Source organism: Salvelinus fontinalis, chromosome 40, assembly GCF_029448725.1.
Source record: "Salvelinus fontinalis isolate EN_2023a chromosome 40, ASM2944872v1, whole genome shotgun sequence".
NCBI classification, from domain to species: Eukaryota; Metazoa; Chordata; class Actinopteri; order Salmoniformes; family Salmonidae; genus Salvelinus; species Salvelinus fontinalis.
Window position 1 is genome coordinate 13,832,120 of NC_074704.1, and position 21,058 is coordinate 13,853,177.

Here is a 21,058-nt window from a genome sequence, read left to right on the forward strand (position 1 = left end):
GACTCCTCAGTTCACAAATGGCCCTGCAGACTTTGTGAACAATTAAACACAGTTGCTTCTTTGGCACCACACAAATCACCAGTTTCACAATGAAAGATTCCAGATGCCAAAAACCTCAAAGTGATCAGAAGTTGGAGAGAATTGATGAACGCCGTCCTCTTTGAGACAGAGAGGGAAGTCTAGGCTCAAGCAGAGATATTATCTCCAATGCATTTTCTTTGTACATACGAAAGCTGTCTCAAAGTAATGTAATGGATTACTCAAATCAAATCAAATTTATTTATATAGCCCTTCTTACATCAGCTGATATCTCAAAGTGCTGTACAGAAACCCAGCCTAAAACCCCAAACAGCAAGCAATGCAGGTGTACTCCTATCCACTAGTACTGGTCTGGCCTCTGTAGTGCATGTTGGTCTTCATTTAGACATTCCACATAGTCCAGGCTCCCTCACAACCAGCACGAAGCAGAAGTTAAACCTACCACTTTGAAAGATTCATTTGAGATTCCATTTAGTCCTAGGGTAGCTCTAATCCTCCATCTTGCAATCGACTTTGTTGAGTCCAGAACAGGCTAAATCTACCACTATTTTAAGATAAGTCTGTGCAAGTCGCTTTTAGTCTGGGAGTAAGCTTAAGATTTGCTGGGAAACCGGCCCTGAGTGTTGTATATAATATGACTAAATGTGTTTCTTTCTGTGTTGCAGGGGCCGTCAAGAAATGGAACGGCAAGGCCACAGAACATGACATAAGCAGAGCTGTGGGAGACCACCTCAAGCCCCAGGTAGAGCCTGGGGTGGTGTTTACCACACCTTCAGTAGGCTGGGAAAGTGGGATTGATACTGTTTTTCATACTAAGATGGACCAAGAGTCTGTTGATTGGTCAATCATTGGGTTAATTTGTTTTGCAATATGTTCAAATCAAATCAAGCTTTATTTATACAGCACATTTCAGACATGATGCAACACAATGACATCATGACAGGAAAAAACAAAGATAAATATTTAGTACACAACATTAGTGGATAAAAAACTGAAGAAGAACAACTGAAAGAGTAATGAGCATTGAAAGGAAATGCCATTGATTAAAATATTAATAGGATGCAACATCCAACCCAACCCAAAATATAAGCTTGTTTTTTAGGAGTGGTTCTGATAGACACTATGGGGGTGTCCACTGAAAATTGACTTGTAACAACAACTGGGACCTAAAAGCCACCCACCATGAGACCCACTAAATCTGCCAAGAAGAGGCAAACAAAAGAAAAACCTACAACAAACTTAAAGACAGGAAGCAAACCAAAAAGATGGAGCAACTAAAGGTGTTGACTCTCCACAACTATCAAGACAACTAGAGCACTGGGCCAGACACTCTTAAATAGAACCTGGACCTTCCCACTAATGAGATGGACAAGCCAGCACAGGTGTAACACATACTGACTAACGAGGTGACACCAATCAGTGCTCCCTAAGTGCTAACGAGCTATACGTGCTAAAGTCCAACCTCAAAACATAAATGGAAAAACCAAAGACTAACACCTTAAGAGAATGCTTACCACCAACAGAAAACAACTTCCATTTCACATTATAATCAACTACAATGCTTCACCTTCACCAATATAAAAATGGTGTCTGTCTAACAACAAATTAAAAACAAGCTTAATTTGTATTATTCCCACAAAGAATCCTAAAACTCACTAGCTTCTAGAACTCTGGTCCCCTAGGAAAGAGCCCAAACAAAACTCATCTCCAAAACGGAAAAACGTGCAGTAAAAATAAACTGTGATTCATGGCAATGCACTGGCTAAACGCAAAACACAAAACATTTTGACTGCCCACCCTTGAGACAATCAGCCACCAAGTTGTCCTTACCACGGACGTGTCTGATTTCAAGAGGAAACTCCCGCAATATTCGTAGTGACTTTCCACCTCACTGTGGAGCTTCTCTCTCTTTTCAGGGTTCACTAGATAGGCATGTTGTTGGATCGGGGCCCAGTCCCCAATGTCATGCTCTAGTACATTTGGTTTGGCACATGTGAGAATTAACCATGATATTCTAAAAGCAGGGCAACAATGTCAATATAATTGTACCAAAAAACTGTCAGTTGGTTGCATAAATAATTATCACTACTAAATGTTACATGAAATGTAAATATGAAATATTTGGTTGCATAGTCACATTTTCAATGTCTTTTCAATGACATTTTGCTAGGTGGGATAGCCCAATGTCAAAACACAGTTTAACGTGTCCAAATCAATAACCAATGTGCAGAAACAGTTTGGGATCAATTGAAAACCTAACATGTGGTATTTGGATGCAATATTCAACCATAACGACATGGACAAGCCAGAACAGGTGTAACACATACTGACTAACGAGGTGACACCAATCAGTGCGCCCTACGTGCTAACGAGCTAGACGTGCTAAAGTCCAACCTCAAAACATAAATGGAAAAACCAAAGACTAACACCTTAAGAGAATGCGCACCCCCAACAGAAAACAACTTCCATTTCACATTATAATCAACTACAATATAAACATGGTGTCTACTGGATGTCAACAATTAAAAACAAGAAAAAGTGTATTTTTTCCCTACCTAAAACTCACGAGCCCAAACAAAACTCATCTCTAATACGGAAAGTCAAAATTATTTGTGATCCATGGAACGCACTGGCTTAACACAAAACACAAATCTTTTTGACTGCCCAACCTTGAGACAATCAGAAACCAAGTTGTCCTCACCATGGACACAAGCACCAAAAACGCTGTTGTTTTGACAAGTAGCAATAAATCACTGATATCGATTAGGGGGGAAATCAGGTTGTACTTTCTGTTGAAACTAACAACTAAAAAAACACATGGAAATGGGAGATATCTTTAAGCTCACTGGTTAGAGGACAACCTGCAGAAGACAGTCAGCTACATTTTGGAGTGATGCATTTAAAATGTAGGGGTCGCTAAACAAAGGAACGCAACACTTTTTTGTCATAACTCATCGATATCATGTTGAAATCAATTGTGCGAGAGGAGGAAGATGAGGTTGCATGTCCTGTTAAAACTAACAACTCAAAAACCACACGCAATCTGGGAGTAATGTGTACATCCCTGGTTAGAGGACAATTTGTAGAAAACAGCTCGCTACATTTTGAAGTGTTGCATTTTGATTCAAGTGGGTCACCAACGTGGTAAGTGTAACACAGCTCTTTTTGTGTTAGTCACTTTTTGTTAAATCATATAAATAGTACTATTTCAATTCAAAGCCTGGATTTCCCCCCTGATGCTAATATCCATATCATGTTGAAATCAATAGAACAGGGGACAAACGTTTAGGGTTCTACATTGTGACATCATTAAAATACTCCAACTACAATGTTAAAACATTCTACATTGTGACATCATTAAAATACTCCTTCTAAAATGCTTAAACATTCTACATTGTGACATCATTAAAATACTCCTACATTGTTAAAACATTCTACATTGTGACATTATTTCATTGATGTCATGAAACAACTCCTTCATGTATGTATTTTCTGATGTTTGATCAGATATCTTTTATCAGAGTATCTCTTGTCACACTGATCACAGCTATAAGATTTCTCTCCTGTGTGTGTTCTCTGGTGTTGAGTCAGATGGTAAGATCGACCAAAACTCTTCCCACATTGAACACAGCTGTAAGGTTTCTCTCCTGTGTGTGTTCTCTGGTGCACTGTCAGCTCTCCAGAGTGACCAAAACGCTTCCCACATTGATCACAGCTAAAAGGTTTCTCTCCTGTGTGTATTCTCTTGTGTTGAGTCAGATGGCAAGATCGACCAAAACTCTTCCCACATAAAACACAGCTGTAAGGTTTCTCTCCTGTGTGTGTTCTCTGGTGCACTGTCAGCTCTGCAAATTGACCAAAACTCTTCCCACATTGATCACAGCTATAATATTTCTCTCCTGTGTGTATTCTCCTGTGTTGAGTCAGATGGCCAGATTGACCAAAACTCTTCCCACATTGAACACAGCTGTAAGGTTTCTCTCCTGTGTGTGTTCTCTGGTGTAGAGTCAGAGTGCTAGATGCAGCAAAACTCTTCCCACATTGAACACAGCTGTAAGGTTTCTCTCCTGTGTGTGTTCTCTGATGAATTTTAATGCCTGCTGAGGAGGTGAATCTCTTCCCACAGTCAGAGCAGCGATGAGTTCTCTTCCCTGTGGGTCTCTGCAGGCGTTTCTTGAGGTGTTCTGATCTGGAGGGACTCTTCTCTGCCTCTTCAGCATCATGAGGTTGTTGAGGCTTCCCAGAGGATCCACGATAGTCCTGTATCTCTCCTGTAGACTCCACAGAGGATCCACAATAGTCCCGTCTCTCTCCTGCGTGAACAACAAAGTCAGACAGATGGTTAAAAACCCACAACAGCGGTAATCCACTATAAAAGGTGATGCCAACAGCATAGCCATGATGTTGTACAACAATTGACGTCTGTAATGAATGTTAAAATTATTTGACAATTGTCTTAAAATGAGCAAGAAGTCATATTTTTTCTTGTTTTCACATTAGTAGAAACATCTAAGATTGTTGACTAGAAATAAGTTATTCATGTTGTTGAAACCCTAAGCATTGTGCCAGACGACTTTTGGTCTCCAATATAGGCCCATTTCTGTGTTTGTTAGATTTGCGTCACGAGGGCAATTTGATTGCATAAACTCCACGAAGGCGATGCACATGCAATTTGGTTGTAGAAACTCCTCCCCGCTAATGAGGAAACCGATAGTTATGGATGTACTATATCTGCCAGGAGCAAAAATGGTGAGCAAAGATTTTAGTTTTTCACAATGTATTCTGAATGTGAATGGGGGAAACTCAGGGGAGTAACCTCCATTTCCAGGTTGCTTATGAGTGCATTTCACACTACTTTGGATTGTAATTGTAAGGCTCGTTTGAATGTCCTGCTTAATATAATGTTTGTGTCATCATCGCAAATCAACCGCTTTGTACTTTAAAAAAACACTTCAACCAGTAAAATACTCTTTGGCTAGCTTTTCCATCAGCCTGACAATGAGGGATTGTACACGGTTTGCCAAATTGGCCCATAACTTCACCTAACAACAAATAAAGGAAAATAGCTCTGTGTTCTACAATAGCCTATCCATCAAGGAACAGTTCTCTACACACTATGACCAAAGTAGAGATGTTGGATCCAAAGTGGAGCACGGCATAACTGTCTTTACCAGAGTAATGAATGAAGAAGCACTTTGGTTGATGTTGCATGTCCTGATGTTTGTCATGTGACTGTCATTCAGAAAATGATTTCCTGGATCAGCTGATGATAGTTTAACATGTGACTGTAACTAAACAGCTACAGTATTAAGAATGATGTGTAATTATTGAAGAACCGCGTTAATGACAGTATCCATTTAGGTGTTGTCAATAAAGTTACGATATTTATTATTATTTCTATTTTTTCTTTATTTAACCAGGTGGGCTAGTTGAGAACAAGTTCTCATTTACAACTGCGACCTGGCCAAGATAACGCAAAGCAGTGCGACAAAAACAACACCACCGAGTTACATGTGGGATAAACAAACATACAGTCAATAACACAATATCACAATCAAATGTAGACCGCATTATCTACCAAGGGAATTCACTTCGGTCATAATCACAGCCGTATATATTCCCCCCCAAGCAGACACATCGATGGCCCTGAACGAACTCTATCTGACTCTCTGTAAACTGGAAACCACACACCCTGAGGCTGCATTCATCGTAGCTGGGGATTTTAACAAGGCTAATCTAAAAACAAAACTCCCTAAATTCTATCAGCACATCGATTGTCCGACCAGGGCTGGCAGAACTCTGGACCATTGTTATACTAACTTCCGCGACGCATATAAGGCCCTCCCCCGCCCTCCTTTCGGAAAAGCTGACCACGACTCCATTTTGTTGATTCCAGCCTACAAACAGAAATTAAAACTACAAGCTCCCGCGCTCAGGTCTGTTCAACGCTGGTCCGACCAATCTGAATCCACGCTTCAAGACTGCTTTGATCACGCGGATTGGAATATGTTCCGCACGGCGTCCAACAACAACAATGATGAATATGCAGATTCGGTGAGCGAGTTCATTAGGAAGTGCATTGACGATGTCGTACCCAGAGCAACGATTAAAACATTCCCAAACCAGAAACCGTGGATTAACGGCAGCATTCGCGTGAAACTGAAAGCGCGAACCACTGCTTTTAACCAGGGCAAGGTGACCGGAAACATGACCGAATACTGTCGTGGAAAATCATCTCAGAAATATAACGCTTTATCAGAACTTGTGAAATCAAAACATGCTTTTATTTACAATAGTATAACCATCTCGAATGTCCCACCGAACACACCCACTCCCAGAGCACTCGTTCGCTCTTTATACCCAAATAGCATTTGAGTCCACCCCATATGCAAATAAGCATACTTCCCCTATTCTTTGTGCCATTATCTTTTTAGTTCAGGCTTCCTGCTTGTTCACACATACTAACGCTCATCATCTGCTTTCAGTTAAATTACAATAGTGGTCAGACCCTCTATCTTAGTGTCAACATACTCTGTGTCCTTCCCCTCACCACTAAATCAATGCACTCTTTGTTCTGTCCCCGCTATCCCTAGGGTATCCAATTGCTTATAGGCATATTTCTCTGGTATGTATGCTTTTCTAGTGGAATGAGTAGACTATAAATCTAGTGTGTCAAAACACCCTGGCACCAACATGTCTGGGCAATCTGTCAACACAATGGAGAATCTACAAGGGTCAAAGGGTCAGAACGTCCCCCAGTAGATTTCCATTACCACGGTCTCATGATCTATGTCAACATGTGGCTCGTTACTCCAATGTTCAGCTATCTTTTATATTTCTATGTTATCCATGTGTGTAATTGTACTCCTACAATACACACAGTGTAGCTATTCTCTCCGCAAGGCTATTAAACAGGCCAAGTCCCAGTACAGAGACAAAATTGAATCGCAATTCAACAGCTCAGACACAAGGGGTATGTGGTAGGGTCTACAGTCTATCACGGATTACAAAAAGAAAAGCAGCCCCGTCGCGGATCAGGATGTCTTGCTCCCAGACAGGCTAAATACCTTTTTTGCCCGCTTTGAGGATAATACAGTGCCACTGTCACGGCCCACTACCAAAACCTGCGGGCTCTCCTTCACTGCAGCCGAGGTGAGTAAAACATTTAAACGTGTTAACCCTCGCAAGGCTGCAGGCCCAGACGGCATTCCCAGCCGCGTCCTCAGAGCATGCGCAGACCAGCTGGCTGGTGTGTTTACGGACATATTCAATCAATCCTTAGCCCAGTCTGCTGTTCCCACATGCTTCAAGAGGGCCACCATTGTTCCTGTTCCCAAGAAAGCTAAGGTAACTGAGCTAAACGACTACCGCCCCGTAGCACTCACTTCCGTCATCATGAAGTGCTTTGAGAGACTAGTCAAGGACCATATCACCTCCACCCTACCGGACACCCTAGACCCACTCCAATTTGCTTACCGACCCAATAGGTCCACAGACGACGCAATCGCAACCACACTGCACACTGCCCTAACCCATCTGGACAAGAGGAATACCTATGTGAGAATGCTGTTCATCGACTACAGCTCAGCATTTAACACCATAGTACCCTCCAAACTCGTCATCAAGCTCGAGACCCTGGGCCTCGACCCCGCCCTGTGCAACTGGGTCCTGGACTTCCTGACGGGCCGCCCCCAGGTGGTGAGGGTAGGTAACAACATCTCCACCCCGCTGATCCTCAACACTGGGGCCCCACAAGGGTGCGTTCTGAGCCCTCTCCTGTACTCCCTGTTCACCCACGACTGCGTGGCCATGCACGCCTCCAACTCAATCATCAAGTTTGCGGACGACACTACAGTGGTAGGCTTGATTACCAACAACGACGAGACGGCCTACAGGGAGGAGGTGAGGGCCCTCGGAGTGTGGTGTCAGGAAAATAACCTCACACTCAACGTCAACAAAACAAAGGAGATGATTGTGGACTTCAGGAAACAGCAGAGGGAGCTCCCCCCTATCCACATCGACGGGTCAGTAGTGGAGAAGGTGGAAAGTTTTAAGTTCCTCGGTGTGCACATCACGGACAAACTGAATTGGTCCACCCACACAGACAGCGTTGTGAAGAAGGCGCAGCAGCGCCTCTTCAACCTCAGGAGGCTGAAGAAATTCGGCTTGTCACCAAAAGCACTCACAAACTTCTACAGATGCACAATCGAGAGCATCCTGTCGGGCTGTATCACCGCCTGGTACGGCAACTGCTCCGCACACAACCGTAAGGCTCTCCAGAGGGTAGTGAGGTCGGCAGAACGCATCACCCGGGGCAAACTACCTGCCCTCCAGGACACCTACACCACCCGATGTCACAGGAAGGCCATAAAGATCATCAAGGACAACAACCACCCAAGCCACTACCTGTTCACCCCGCTATCATCCAGAAGGCGAGGTCAGTACAGGTGCATCCAAGCAGGGACCGAGAGACTGAAAAACAGCTTCTATCTCAAGGCCATCAGACTGTTAAACAGCCACCACTAACATTTAGCGGCCGCTGCCAACAAACTGACTCAACTCCAGCCACTTTAAAAATGGGAATTGATGGAAATTATGTAAAAATGTACCACCAGCCACTTTAAACAATGCCACCTAATATAATGTTTACATACCCTACATTACACATCTCTTATGTATATGTATATACTGTACTCTATATCATCTACTGCATCTTGCCATCTTTATGTAATACATGTACCACTAGCCACTTTAAACTATGCCACTTTATGTTTACATACCCTACAGTACTCATCTCATAGGTATATACCGTACTCTATACCATCTACTGCACCTTGCCTATGCCGTCTGTACCATCACTCATTCATATATCTTTATGTACATATTAGTAGTTGCGGAATTGTTAGGTTAGATTACTTGTTGTTATTACTGCATTGTCGGAACCAGAAGCACAAGCATTTCGCTACACTCGCATTAACATCTGCTAACCATGTGTATGTGACTAATAAATTTGATTTGATTTGACAATAGAAAAATCTATATACAGTGTGTGCAAATGGAGTACGGAGGTAAGGCAATAAATAGGCCATAGTAGCGAAGTAATTACAATTTAACTAATTAACACTGGAGTGATAGATGTACAGATGATGATGTGCAAGTAGAAATACTGGTGTGCAAAAGAGCAAAAAAAAGTAAATAAAAACATGGGGATGAGGTAGGCAGTTGGATGGGCTATTTACAGATGGGCTGTGTACAGGTGCAGCGATCGGTAAGCTGCTCAGATAGCTGATGCTTAAAGTTAGTGAGGGAGATATATGTCTCCAACTTCAGCGATTTTTGAAATTCGTTCCAGTCATTGGCAGCAGAGAACTGGAAGGAAATGCGACCAAAGTAGGTGTTGGCTGTGGGGATGAACTGTGAGATATACCTCCTGGAGCGCGTGCTATGGGTGGGTGTTGCTATGGTGACCAGTGAGCTGAGTGAAGGCGGCCTAGCAAAGATTTATAGATGACCTGGAGCCAGTGGGTTTGGCGACGAATATGTAGCGAGGGCCAGCCGACGAGAGCATACAGGTCCTAGTGGTGGGTGGTATATGGGGCTTTGGTGACAAAACGGATGGCACTGTGATAGACTACATCCAGTTTGCTGAGTAGAGTGTTGGAGGCTATTTTGAAAATGACATCACCGAAGTCAAGGATCGGTAGGATAGTCAGTTTTACGAGGGTATGTTTGGCAGCATGAGTGAAGGAGGCTTTGCTGTGAAATAGGAAGCCGGTTCTAGATTTAATTTTGGATTGGAGATGCTTAATGTGAGTCTGGAAGGAGAGTTTACAGTCTAGCCAGACACCTAGGTATTTATAGTTGTCCACATATTCTAAGTTAGAACCGTCCAGAGTAGTGATGCTGGACGGGTGGGTGCAGGCAGCGATAGGTTGAAGAGCACACATTTAGTTTTACTAGCGTTTAAGAGCAGTTGGAGGTCACGGAAGGAGTGTTGTATGGCATTGAAGCTCGTTTATAAGTTTGTTAACACAATGTCCAAAGAAGGGCCAGATGTATTCAGAATGGTGTCGTCTGCGTAGAGGTGGATCAAGGAATCACCCGCAGCAAGAGCAACATTGTTGGTATATACAGAGAAAAGAGTCGGTCCGAGAATTGAGCCCTGTGGTACCTCCATAGAGACTGCCAGAGGTCCGGATAACAGGCCCTCCGATTTGACACACTGAACTCTTTCTGAGAAGTAGTTGGTGAACCAGGCGAGTCAGTCATTTGAGAAACAAAGGCTGTTGAGTCTGCCGATAAGAATATGGTGATTGACAGTCGAAAGCCTTGGCCAGGTTGATGAAAACGGCTGCACAGTACTGTCTTTTATCGATAGCGATTATGATATCGTTTAGTATCTTGAGCGTGACTGTGGTGCACCCGTGACCAGCTCGGAAACTGGATTGCACAGCGGAGAAGGTACGGTGGGATTCAAAATGGTCTGTAATCTGTTTGTTAACTTGACTTTCGTAGACTTTTGAAAGGCAGGGCAGGGTGGATATAGGTCTGTAACAGTTTGGGTCTAGAGTCATCCCCCTTTGAAGAGGGGGATGACCGCGGAAGCGTTCCAATCTTTAGTAATCTTGGACGATACGAAAGAGAGGTTGAACAGAATAGTAATAGGGGTTGCCACAATGGCGGCGGATAATTTTAGAAAGAGAGGGTCCAGATTGTCTAGCCCACCTGATTTGTAAAGGTCCAGGTTTTGCAACTCTTTCAGAACATCAGCTATCTGGATTTGGGTGAAGGAGAAGCTAGGGGGGCTTGGGGAAGTAGCTGCGGGGGGTGGGGAGCTGTTAGTGCAGTATGCCACAGGATGTTTTTGTGCTGGTCGAGGGCAGTCAGGTCTGGAGTGAACCAAGGGCTATATCTGTTCTTAGTTCTACATTTTTTGAAAGGGGCATGCTTATTTAAGGTGGTGAGTAAATTACAATTAAAGAACAACCAGGCATCCCCTACTGACGGGATGAGGTCAATATCCTTCCAGGATATCCGGGCCAGGTCGATAAGAAAGGCCTGCTTGCAGAAGTGTTTTAGGGAGCGTTTGACAGTGATGAGGGGTGGTCGTTTGACCGCGGACCCATAACGGATGCAGGCAAACGACCACCCCTCATCACTGTCAAACGCAATTTCTCTCCTTCAGGGAACAGTAATTATAGTGTTAGGTTCTAATTTTTCAGAGTAAATAACTCACGGACACTAGAGAAGCTTAACCAAGTTGAATTCTTCCCAAAGGGTCGTTACAGCTGTAGTTCAGACAAAAACATGTTCTCACCATCACAAGTATATACACCCCACTTTGGACACTCCTCCTTCTCTCCAATCCTTACATCTTCTGGGTCGACAGGAAGATGGTAACAGGATACTAAACCCTTAATACTCCCTTCAGGGGATCTGACCTGACCTCAACCCTTCCTTCGCCTAATCCACAGATGTCCATCCGCTTCCCCTATAGCAATCCTGTGATCTCCTCCCATCCACCCAGCACATTCCACAGCCACTCTGTCTTTCTAAAGATCTCACTCCTTTATATACTCTGCGTCTGATCTATCATGTCTTCAATATCTCAATGTTCAAAGTTTAGCCCGAATCCAGTCATAAAGTTACACTCCCTTTCAGTCGGTCAACATCGGTAAAACATACTATGGGAAAATACAATCATTCCCCATGCCGACCCAAACGGATACTAAATGAAACGGCCCCTGGCAGACCACCCAGACCTTACTTCGCAAGATTTTTCAATTTATTAATTGTATTTTGTTTGAAACACTCCTGTCAATATTGAGTAAGGACACACACCCAATTACGCATATAGAAGTAGGACTAGTCTTCCTGGCCTGAGCGCAAATGTAGGCCTATAAATGTGCCCATGTGGGGATGTCTGATAGTATTTCTGATTGTCTTAACGCACCACCACTAATAAGTTGTTGAGCTTCTCAAAGCACATTGTTTTTTCACCTCAAACAGCAAGTAAACAAAGTCTAATCAAAATCAATAGCGAATGGCAATAGTTCCTCAAAGTATTTGAAAAATATTTCCAGCTCTCGCCCTTTCGATAACCACTCGACACGAAAGGGAAAAACATAATGTGCTGATCCAGTGGAAATATCAAAACACCTGATTACTTCTTATCCCTTTCACAAATAGCCTACAGCTGTGTCGGTCGAGAACTCACTGGCAGGGGAAACTGAGGGCCCAGAATATTTTATACAATGTTGCAAGTTCGTTTTAGACAGGCCATGCAATTTATAGGACATTTATTTGCAATGTTTTAATTTGTTGGCTTTATGTAGGCTATTTTTTACATAGTTGGCAATGGCAATAAAAGTTACTTTTAGATTTGCATAATTTTCATTTGGATAGAATGTAGATTAATCACAGACAATGATTTTGAGATACTATTATAAATTAAATGAAACTGTTCCAGTAAAATGAACATATGAAAATCATAACTGTCACCAGATCGGTAGAAATGGTAAGATAACTTTGCAGTCCAGATGTAGGTTTCCAACTGCTTGTGTAGCCTATTACCAGCAACGTCAGAATTTATAAAGGCCAGCAGGAGGAGGTGGTTCAGGAAGAGTTTGTTTCTTCTTCTGGTTGGGCTATATTGATGTAATGGCATGAAAATAAATTGGCTGAATATTATACAATGACTTATCAACAGCTCTAATAATTTGCCCCCACAGGAAATCTTCACAGGCAATTCTAGAATATACCATATAGCCTAGAAACCTGGTTAAACTATCATTATGACATCATGGATGAATTCTGGAATATACTATATATCCTAGAAACCTGGTTAAACTATCATTATGACATCATGGATGAATTCTAGAATATACTATATAGCCTAGAAACCTGGTTAAACTATAATTATGACATCATGGATGAATTCTGAAATATACTATATATCCTAGAAACCTGGTTAAACTATCATTATGACATCATGGATGAATTCTAGAATATACTATATAGCCTAGAAACCTGGTTAAACTATAATTTTGACCTCATGGATGGCCAGTTCTTGTATTCATAGTGTAGTGAATTCAGGGGGTTGCCCTGAGCTGAACTCAAACCTGTGTCCAGCGACTGTCAAGCCAACACCTTATAACTGTTTAGCCAAGATGTCTGAACTTCTTGACGAGGTCGCTAGGTGTTGGATTACGGTTGATACAATAGCTTTCTCTATGAATTTGAGAGTGGTTACATATCTCCAGACCCCATCCCAGCCCCATCCCTCAGCTGTTTACCAAACCAAGTCTCTGGGCAGCCATTTTGTTGCTGTTTAAATACTAGGTTGTCCCTTTAAAAAAGCCACACAAGAATCAATCAACTAATAACAAAGCTGTAATTCCACCACTGTTTTGCTAATAAGATGATGGATGGGGGTGGAGAAATGTAACTACTTTCAAATTCATAGACAGACCTATGGATGCAAGGACTGACCATCCATGATATCAACATTATAGTTTTAACCATGTTGATGCTATACAGTGTTGATTTACATTGTTTCTAAACATTGGAGTAAAACAATCTTATTCTGGGTTCTGATGGGGTACAACAGTTGAACTAAGCTCATGAGGCATGTGTTATATTCTTCAAGAATCAATGCCTATAAATAAATAATTAAAAAATCTAAATATGGATGTAGTAATTGCAGATTTCCCCTTTAACATTTACATTACATTTAAGTCATTTAGCAGACGCTCTTATCCAGAGCGACTTACAAATTGGTGCATTCACCTTATGATATCCAGTGGAACAACCACTTTACAATAGTGCATCTAACTCTTTTAAGGGGGGGGGTTAGAAGGATTACTTTATCCTATCCTAGGTATTCCTTAAAGAGGTGGGGTTTCAGGTGTCTCCGGAAGGTGGTGATTGAATCTGCTGACCTGGCGTCGTAAGGGAGTTTGTTCCACCATTGGGGTGCCAGAGCAGCGAACAGTTTTGACTGGGCTGAGCGGGAACTGTACTTCCTCAGAGGTAGGGAGGCGAGCAGGCCAGAGGTGGATGAACGCAGTGCCCTTGTTTGGGTGTAGGGCCTGATCAGAGCCTGAAGGTACGGAGGTGCCGTTCCCCTCACAGCTCCGTAGGCAAGCACCATGGTCTTGTAGCGGATGCGAGCTTCAACTGGAAGCCAGTGGAGAGAGCGGAGGAGCGGGGTGACGTGAGAGAACTTGGGAAAGTTGAACACCAGACGGGCTGCGGCGTTCTGGATGAGTTGTAGGGGTTTAATGGCACAGGCAGGGAGCCCAGCCAACAGCGAGTTGCAGTAATCCAGACTGGAGATGACAAGTGCCTGGATTAGGACCTGCGCCGCTTCCTGCGTGAGGCAGGGTCGTACTCTGCGAATGTTGTAGAGCATGAACCTACAGGAACGGGTCACCGCCTTGATGTTAGTTGAGAACGACAGGGTGTTTAACACCACACATCCTTCCAGTTCTCTGCTGCCAGTGACAGGAACGAATTTCAAAAATCGCTGAAGCTGGAGACTTATATTTCCCTCACCAACTTTAAACATCAGCTATCTGAGCAGCTAACCGATCGCTGCAGCTGTACATAGTCCATCTGTAAATAGCCCGCCCAATCTACCTACCTCATCCCCAAACTGTTTTTATTTACTTTTCTGCTCTTTTGCACACCAGTATCTCTACTTGCACATCATCATCTGCTCATTTATCACTCCAGTGTTAATCTGCTAAATTGTAACTACTATGGCCTATTTATTGCCTACCTTCTCATGCCTTTTGCACACACTATATATAGACTTTCTTTTTTTCTACTGTCATTGACTTGCTTATTGTGTTATTGGCTTGTTTATTGTATGTTATTCCATGTGTAACTCTGTGTTGTTGTCTGTGTCACACTGCTTTGCTTTATCTTGGCCAGGTCGCAGTTGTAAATGAGAACGTCTTCTCAACTGGCCTACCTGGTTAAACTATCATTATGACATCATGGCCACCTGGTTAAACTATCATTATGACATCATGGCCACCTGGTTAAACTATCATTATGACATCATGGCCACCTGGTTAAATAAAGGTTAAATAAAAAAACATCAGTTCAACAACTGCAGAGTTTGTGTCTCTGTATTTAAGACAGTACTTACTAGTGTTAATCAGGGAACGGTCTCTCAAAACCATCTTATGGCTAAGTTCATCCGTAGAACCATTGGATGCCTTAAGATGCGTTTGGGAAACCGGGCCCAGATATCCAGTTTCCCCCTCCTCCTTTTTCGATGTGACAGTCATCTCCCCCTCCTCCTCTTTCACCCCAAAAGCTGCATCCTCCTCCTCTTCTTTTACTGTAAAATCCTCTTCCTCTTTAACTCTGAACGCGTCTTCCTCTTCTTTTTTCACTGTAACAGTCTCACCCTCTACTTCTTGTTTCACAGTAATGGCCTCACCCTCTAATTCTTGTTTTACTGTGATAACCTCCTCTTCCTCCTCCTCTTTCACCAGAGCTTCTTTCTCCGTCCAGCAGTCCTCCTCTTCATTAACAAGAGAGTAGTTTAGTGACCTCATGGTTGGAGATGTTAGCTAGCTAGGCTAATGCTAACTTAACCAGCCCGCTAGATGAATAAAAACAATACCGTAAATATGAAATTAAAATGGATAACTAACTAGACGACAGAAGTGGGTTTAAAATACGGTGGCTAATATACACTAAAGCGTCTAAAGAGCTTTATTGGTTCGTCTATTATGTCTAGCAAGCTAACGATGTGGCTGACGAACTGTTGCTGCTGTGGAAAGAAGCGTTCCGTCCACTAGAATATACGTCACACTAACAGCATAACCTAAAAGTCTTATACGTCACACCAACAGCATTGCCTTGAATTCTCACACCAATCCCCAGACCGCTATCTGCTGAATTGAGTGGGTAACGCAGTTGAGTAAAATGTAATTTAAATTATTTTCAGACAAAAAGTAGGTAGGAATCAGGGACGTAGCTAGTCCTAAAATATTAATTAGCCCCCCCCTAAATAAATCAGTATCAGTCAATATATATTTTTCTGTGATCTCTTATTTTCGTCAACCGTTCCATCGCAATTTAAACTTCTTTCCGGGCCGGCACTAGGACCGGGGGAGGCTGCTGCTGCACTAGTGACTGTCAGTCTTTCTTCAGCAAAGATATACTAGAAGAGAGGGGTACCCCTACACAGAACTGAACTGAATCAAAGATGGCGAACATAAATACTAGAAGAGAGGGGTACCCCTACACAGAACTGAACTGAATCAAATATGGCGAACAGAAATACTAGAAGAGAGGGGTACCCCTACACAGAACTGAACTGAATCAAAGATGGCAGACAGAAATACTAGGATGGAAGCAAATGTAAGGGATTATAACGTCATAACTAATCATGCAAAAAAACATGTACAGTTGACAGGAATGTTAGTTCGTGTAGAGACAAACGAGTATGTATTTAAAAAAAAATCATAGTTCATTTACAAAAATCGTGATTTAGCCAGCTGACTAGCTAACATTAGCCAGCTAGCTGGCTAGCTTTATGAGTGTTGTGACAGGAGTATGCAATTGTAATTCTGGTTGTTTTAGGGACTCCTGAAACAACCAGCAAACCAGACTGTCGTTTTGGGAAACAGTGGATGTATAGAATCTAGCTAGCTGAAGAATTTACTGCAAATTGAATGTACAATTTTGTAAGCTTTCCTTGCTGATATTTGTCATGCAGATAGATGAAATCACGTAGCTAGCTATGTTCTTGCTTATTGTGCAGTGGATGATTAAAATCCCTGTATGCCCATGGATGTGTAGCTAGCTATTTAGCCGATCTTTGTATAGACCCAAACGTTTGGTATACATATTAGTTCAGAACCTAGCTATGAACCTCAGCTATCATAGCCAGTTGTATCAACTTCAAAACAGCCTGAATGACATTAATGAAGCCTATGGATTGAGTAGAATATAATATGTTGTGCCAAGGATGCAAGTCGTATATACATGTAGTTATTACCATGCATGAGATCCTCACATTGTAGCCTGTACATTTAATATATTCACTGATCATGTACTCTACCTTGGCAAATAAAGGTGCAGTTTAGGTATGAATGTCTTTGAGATTATTTTTCAGTCATATCCAATACCAGGAGAATCAAATTCCAGTCTTTGAATGACGCTGTGTCTTCATGTATGTATTACAATTATACACTTCAACAGTGTTTACCAATCTTGGTCCTGGGACATCAATGGTTACACATTGTAACTAATAGACTAGAAACAGGATTTAACTAGTTAATTCATATATACAGAAATATGTTAAAAAAACAGAACACTACACTTCCTATGAATCATGTAAATACTCTAACACCAGTTCATCTCAACATCTAATGCCCTTCATCTGCATTGATCTGATAAACACAGGATAGGTGGAGTATTTCATCACATTACACTTCATTTCAACCAGTAGAGAATGTGAAACGCTTTATTGAAAAGCTCATTATCCAAGTGTTATAAATAAAAGTTCAATATGTACTTCAATGCACATCTGTTGTGCATTAGGAAGAAAGAGGAGGTGTCGGGAGAGGTGTAAAAGACAGAAAGGGAAAAAGGGAAACACATAGGAGCAGGGAACGCAGCACATGATTAATGAATCACAGTGCTACCGAAATATTCTCTCAGTTCATCACAATTACATAATATTGTCTCACGTCGGCCTAAAGGTGATCTTAAAAGAGAGTGAGGTGGCGATGATGGGATTGGGGACTCACATCAAAACATATCTGCAGACGAGAGACAGCTGGAGAGAGAGAGCATGTTTAAGCCTTGTGTTTTTTATTTTTTATTCTAACATTGTTAGTCATCAATCAGGAGGTGAAATGCAAAACTGACCTTGGATCATTAACTCTGGGACTACTGCATCTCTGTCTGTATTTCAATGTAAAGCATCTCTTTAATAATACTTCCTGTATAATATAAACTGACCTTGGATCATTAACTCTGGGACTACTGCATCTATCTGTATTTCAATGTAAAGCATCTCTTTAATAATACTTCCTGTATAATATAAACTGACCTTGGATCATTAACTCTGGGACTACTGCATCTCTGTCTGTATTTCAATGTATTTCAATGTAAAGCATATCTTTAATAATACTTCCTGTTGACCTGACCAAGTGACCTCTCACCTATGATCATGCTGTGCCATCTATGTAGCCAGTTCAGATGCAGGAGGGGTTCACCGACACAGCTGATATAACCTAGAGGATTTAGGGAGAAGGGGAGAGAGGGATGAAGTGAAGGAGAGACTGTTATTGAGAAAATAAGGTAGTTAAAGCGACAGTGTTCAACAGGAATCTGTTTGTGGCCTCACCTGGTGTCCACACCACACTAAGTGGCTGCAGAGTACTTTATGCTGAAAAACATGAATGGACACATGAGGACAAACAATATAGTGTAGTTATAGAAATAATGAAGTGTCTTAATATTCTCCATGGTTGGCCCTCTTGCCTATTCTTTGAAGGTGGAAGGAGCAACAGTTATACACCTGAGCCTGCTTACTGCACAACACAATCCATCAATCAGATTGATACATGAGTATATAGGTGTGGGTTATAGGGTGTCTAATTGCTCTACATTTCTTCAATATGGGTGATTTAAAATAGCCTGTTTTGTTTTTGCACAGACATCACACCCTTACCTAAACAGCACCCTCACCTGAGAAGTAGAAATCAAAGGGAGAGAAACTGGGAATTGAATAACTGCAGTTGACATAGCTAAGTAAATGGAAGAATACTCTTATTGCAATGTGGATGGCTCTTAAAAGAGCCTTTGGTTGTGCATGGTGTAGTCTATGGTGTTGCCAGGGAACAGCACCCTCTTTGAAGAAGTAGGAGGTGAAGTTCTCCTGCACACGGATTGCCTCTCTTGCTACGTTGTTGGACCCCATCTTTGAAACATCCTGCAGAGCAGCAGACTCCTCCTCTGGGACACGGCGGCGAGCTGCAGATCCCCTCCTGGTCCGCGTGTCCATCCTCATGAAGTTACGCAGGACACAGGTAGCCTTCACACACCTGAATTCCTCCAGGAGGCAGTCCCAGATGACGCTGGTCAGCCAACCTTGCAGTGCCCTACATGGTAACTGTAGGCAATCGTTTTGAAGGAATCTTCAGTTACAAGGTATCTGTAGGAATATGGAAGACAATGTAATTATTAGACTGTTACATCACCAGGTCATTGTGGATTACTAAAGTATAATATCCCTGATAACAAATCATGATAACATTGGATTGATAGATGGATGGACACACATATGTACATGTGTAGCATGTGACAATAACAGGATCATATCAAGGATGGCATCACAAATGAATACATAAATACCTCTTGAAGCTTGATGATGAGTTGATCATTTGAATCAGCTGTGCAGTGCAAGAAGGCAAAAACAACAATGTGCACCTCTTTGAGTCCCCAGGACTGAGAACCACTGCTCTTCATTGGGACCTCTTTATATGTTGACTGGCTTTCAAAGCGCTCTTTATCTGAGGACAGAAAAACACACTTCATTATAGTCAAATTACACCACACTGAATATTATGTTACTATTATCTCCGTCTTCACTTCTAGGGACAGGAACTACACAAAAGTACCTCCCCTATCCAGAATAGCCGTTGGGCTGCAGTTGGGGCTGCTATCCTTTCAACTATCCTTCCCATGGCTGTTAGCTAGCTACCTACAAATGCATTTGGAGTTTGCTTTTTTACAGTGATAAATACATCAAGACAGCTAGCTAATATGACGTTAGATAAGTCAGCTGGTGATATTTCATTCACTTAGCTATCTATCTATTGTTAGTAAAACGTTTACTGTTGACAGGAGAACAAGAGGAGACAATAGGACGAGGTGGATATTTTATAATAAGGCCGTTTAATTACATGTAAAGATATCTTAGTAAAATCTTGCAGCAAGGCTCTTTCAGTCTGACTCCTAGTGAATCGTCCGGAAAAGAGGGAGTTTCCAGAATTGTTCAGTACTATATAGACAACAAGCAAAGTAGGTAGATCTGCGAGTCCGGCCTTCCGATTGGTCGATCTGGGTCTTGGGTAGTCCTGATCAGGCCTGGTGTCCACGTTCCATTGGTTCCTGAGAGTTCTTTGTCCTGAGGTCCAACCATGGGTTGGGTGTGTCTGTGTGATTGTCACGGGGGAGGGGAATTGTGGGTGCCGTGTATATGTCCTATGTGTCCAGCATATGTCCAAGAGAAAGAGGGGGTGTGTATGTTGTGTCAACTTATAGGTAATGTTGAGAAGTTGTTAAAACAAGTTACCAATATCTAATACAATTTCTTACAAATCCCCCTCTTCACGTCTCACAAGAGACGTGACATAAAAGTATATAAAAGACAAAACTAAAGGATAAAATTTGTCAGAAGAATTTTTTTTTAATTCCCTCTCTTCACGTCTCACAAGAGACGTGACATAAAAGTATGGAAAGACAAAGCTAAGGGATAAAATTTGTCAGAAGACAAATTTTTGATTCCCTCTCTTCACGTCTCACAAGAGACGTGACATAAAAGTATAAAAAGACAAAGCTAAGGGATAAAATTTGTCAGAAGACAAATTTTTGATTCCCTCTCTTCACGTCTCACAAGAGACGTGACATAAAAGTATAAAAAGACAAAGCTAAGGGATAAAATTTGTCAGAAGACAAATTTTTGATTCCCTCTCTTCACGTCTCACAAGAGACGTGACATAATAGTATCTTAGTCCTCAAATAGATAGACAGGTCCAGCTTCCCCATCCTCAAGCAATGGGAACATTTGGGCCCTTTCCTGATTAGGGTCTATGGCTGCAGTTATTACAAGAATGGCCGCAAAAACAGAAATTGATACTAGGATAGAGGAAACCAGCGTCTTATATTTACCAAAGGCATCCATCCATGAGTCCCACATAGTAGTGTCCACTCCAGAATGCTGTTTCATCTTACCATTAAGGGTACGAAGTCCCTCCAATGC

At 42.1% G+C, this 21,058-nt stretch overlaps 1 protein-coding gene and 1 long non-coding RNA gene across 2 annotated transcripts; both read right to left on the minus strand.

Moving 5' to 3' along the window:
* Positions 1 to 299: 299 nt before the first annotated feature.
* On the minus strand, positions 300 to 15,843 carry LOC129839072 (zinc finger protein 501-like). The gene is made up of 2 exons (XM_055906343.1): positions 15,197 to 15,843; positions 300 to 4,352 (listed from the first exon to the last, which is right to left on the minus strand). The coding sequence occupies exons 1-2, from the start codon at positions 15,609 to 15,611 to the stop codon at positions 3,517 to 3,519; spliced, it is 1,251 nt and encodes a 416-aa protein (XP_055762318.1). The 5' UTR covers positions 15,612 to 15,843; the 3' UTR covers positions 300 to 3,516.
* A 1,673-nt stretch (positions 15,844 to 17,516) lies between these two features.
* LOC129839110 (uncharacterized) lies at positions 17,517 to 19,442 on the minus strand. Its single transcript, XR_008756988.1, has 2 exons — positions 18,419 to 19,442; positions 17,517 to 18,305 (listed from the first exon to the last, which is right to left on the minus strand). It is a non-coding gene; the product is annotated as an uncharacterized LOC129839110 (long non-coding RNA).
* Between the last annotated feature and the right edge of the window lie 1,616 nt (positions 19,443 to 21,058).

Coding starts and splice junctions, on each gene's coding strand:
- LOC129839072 (XM_055906343.1), bottom strand. CDS start 15,611: ATGAGGTCACTAAACTACTCTCTTGTTAATGAAGAGGAGGACTGCTGG. Junction 4,353..15,196: donor CCGTTCCCTGATTAACACTA/GTAAGTACTGTC, acceptor TTGTTCACGCAG/GAGAGAGACGGGACTATTGT.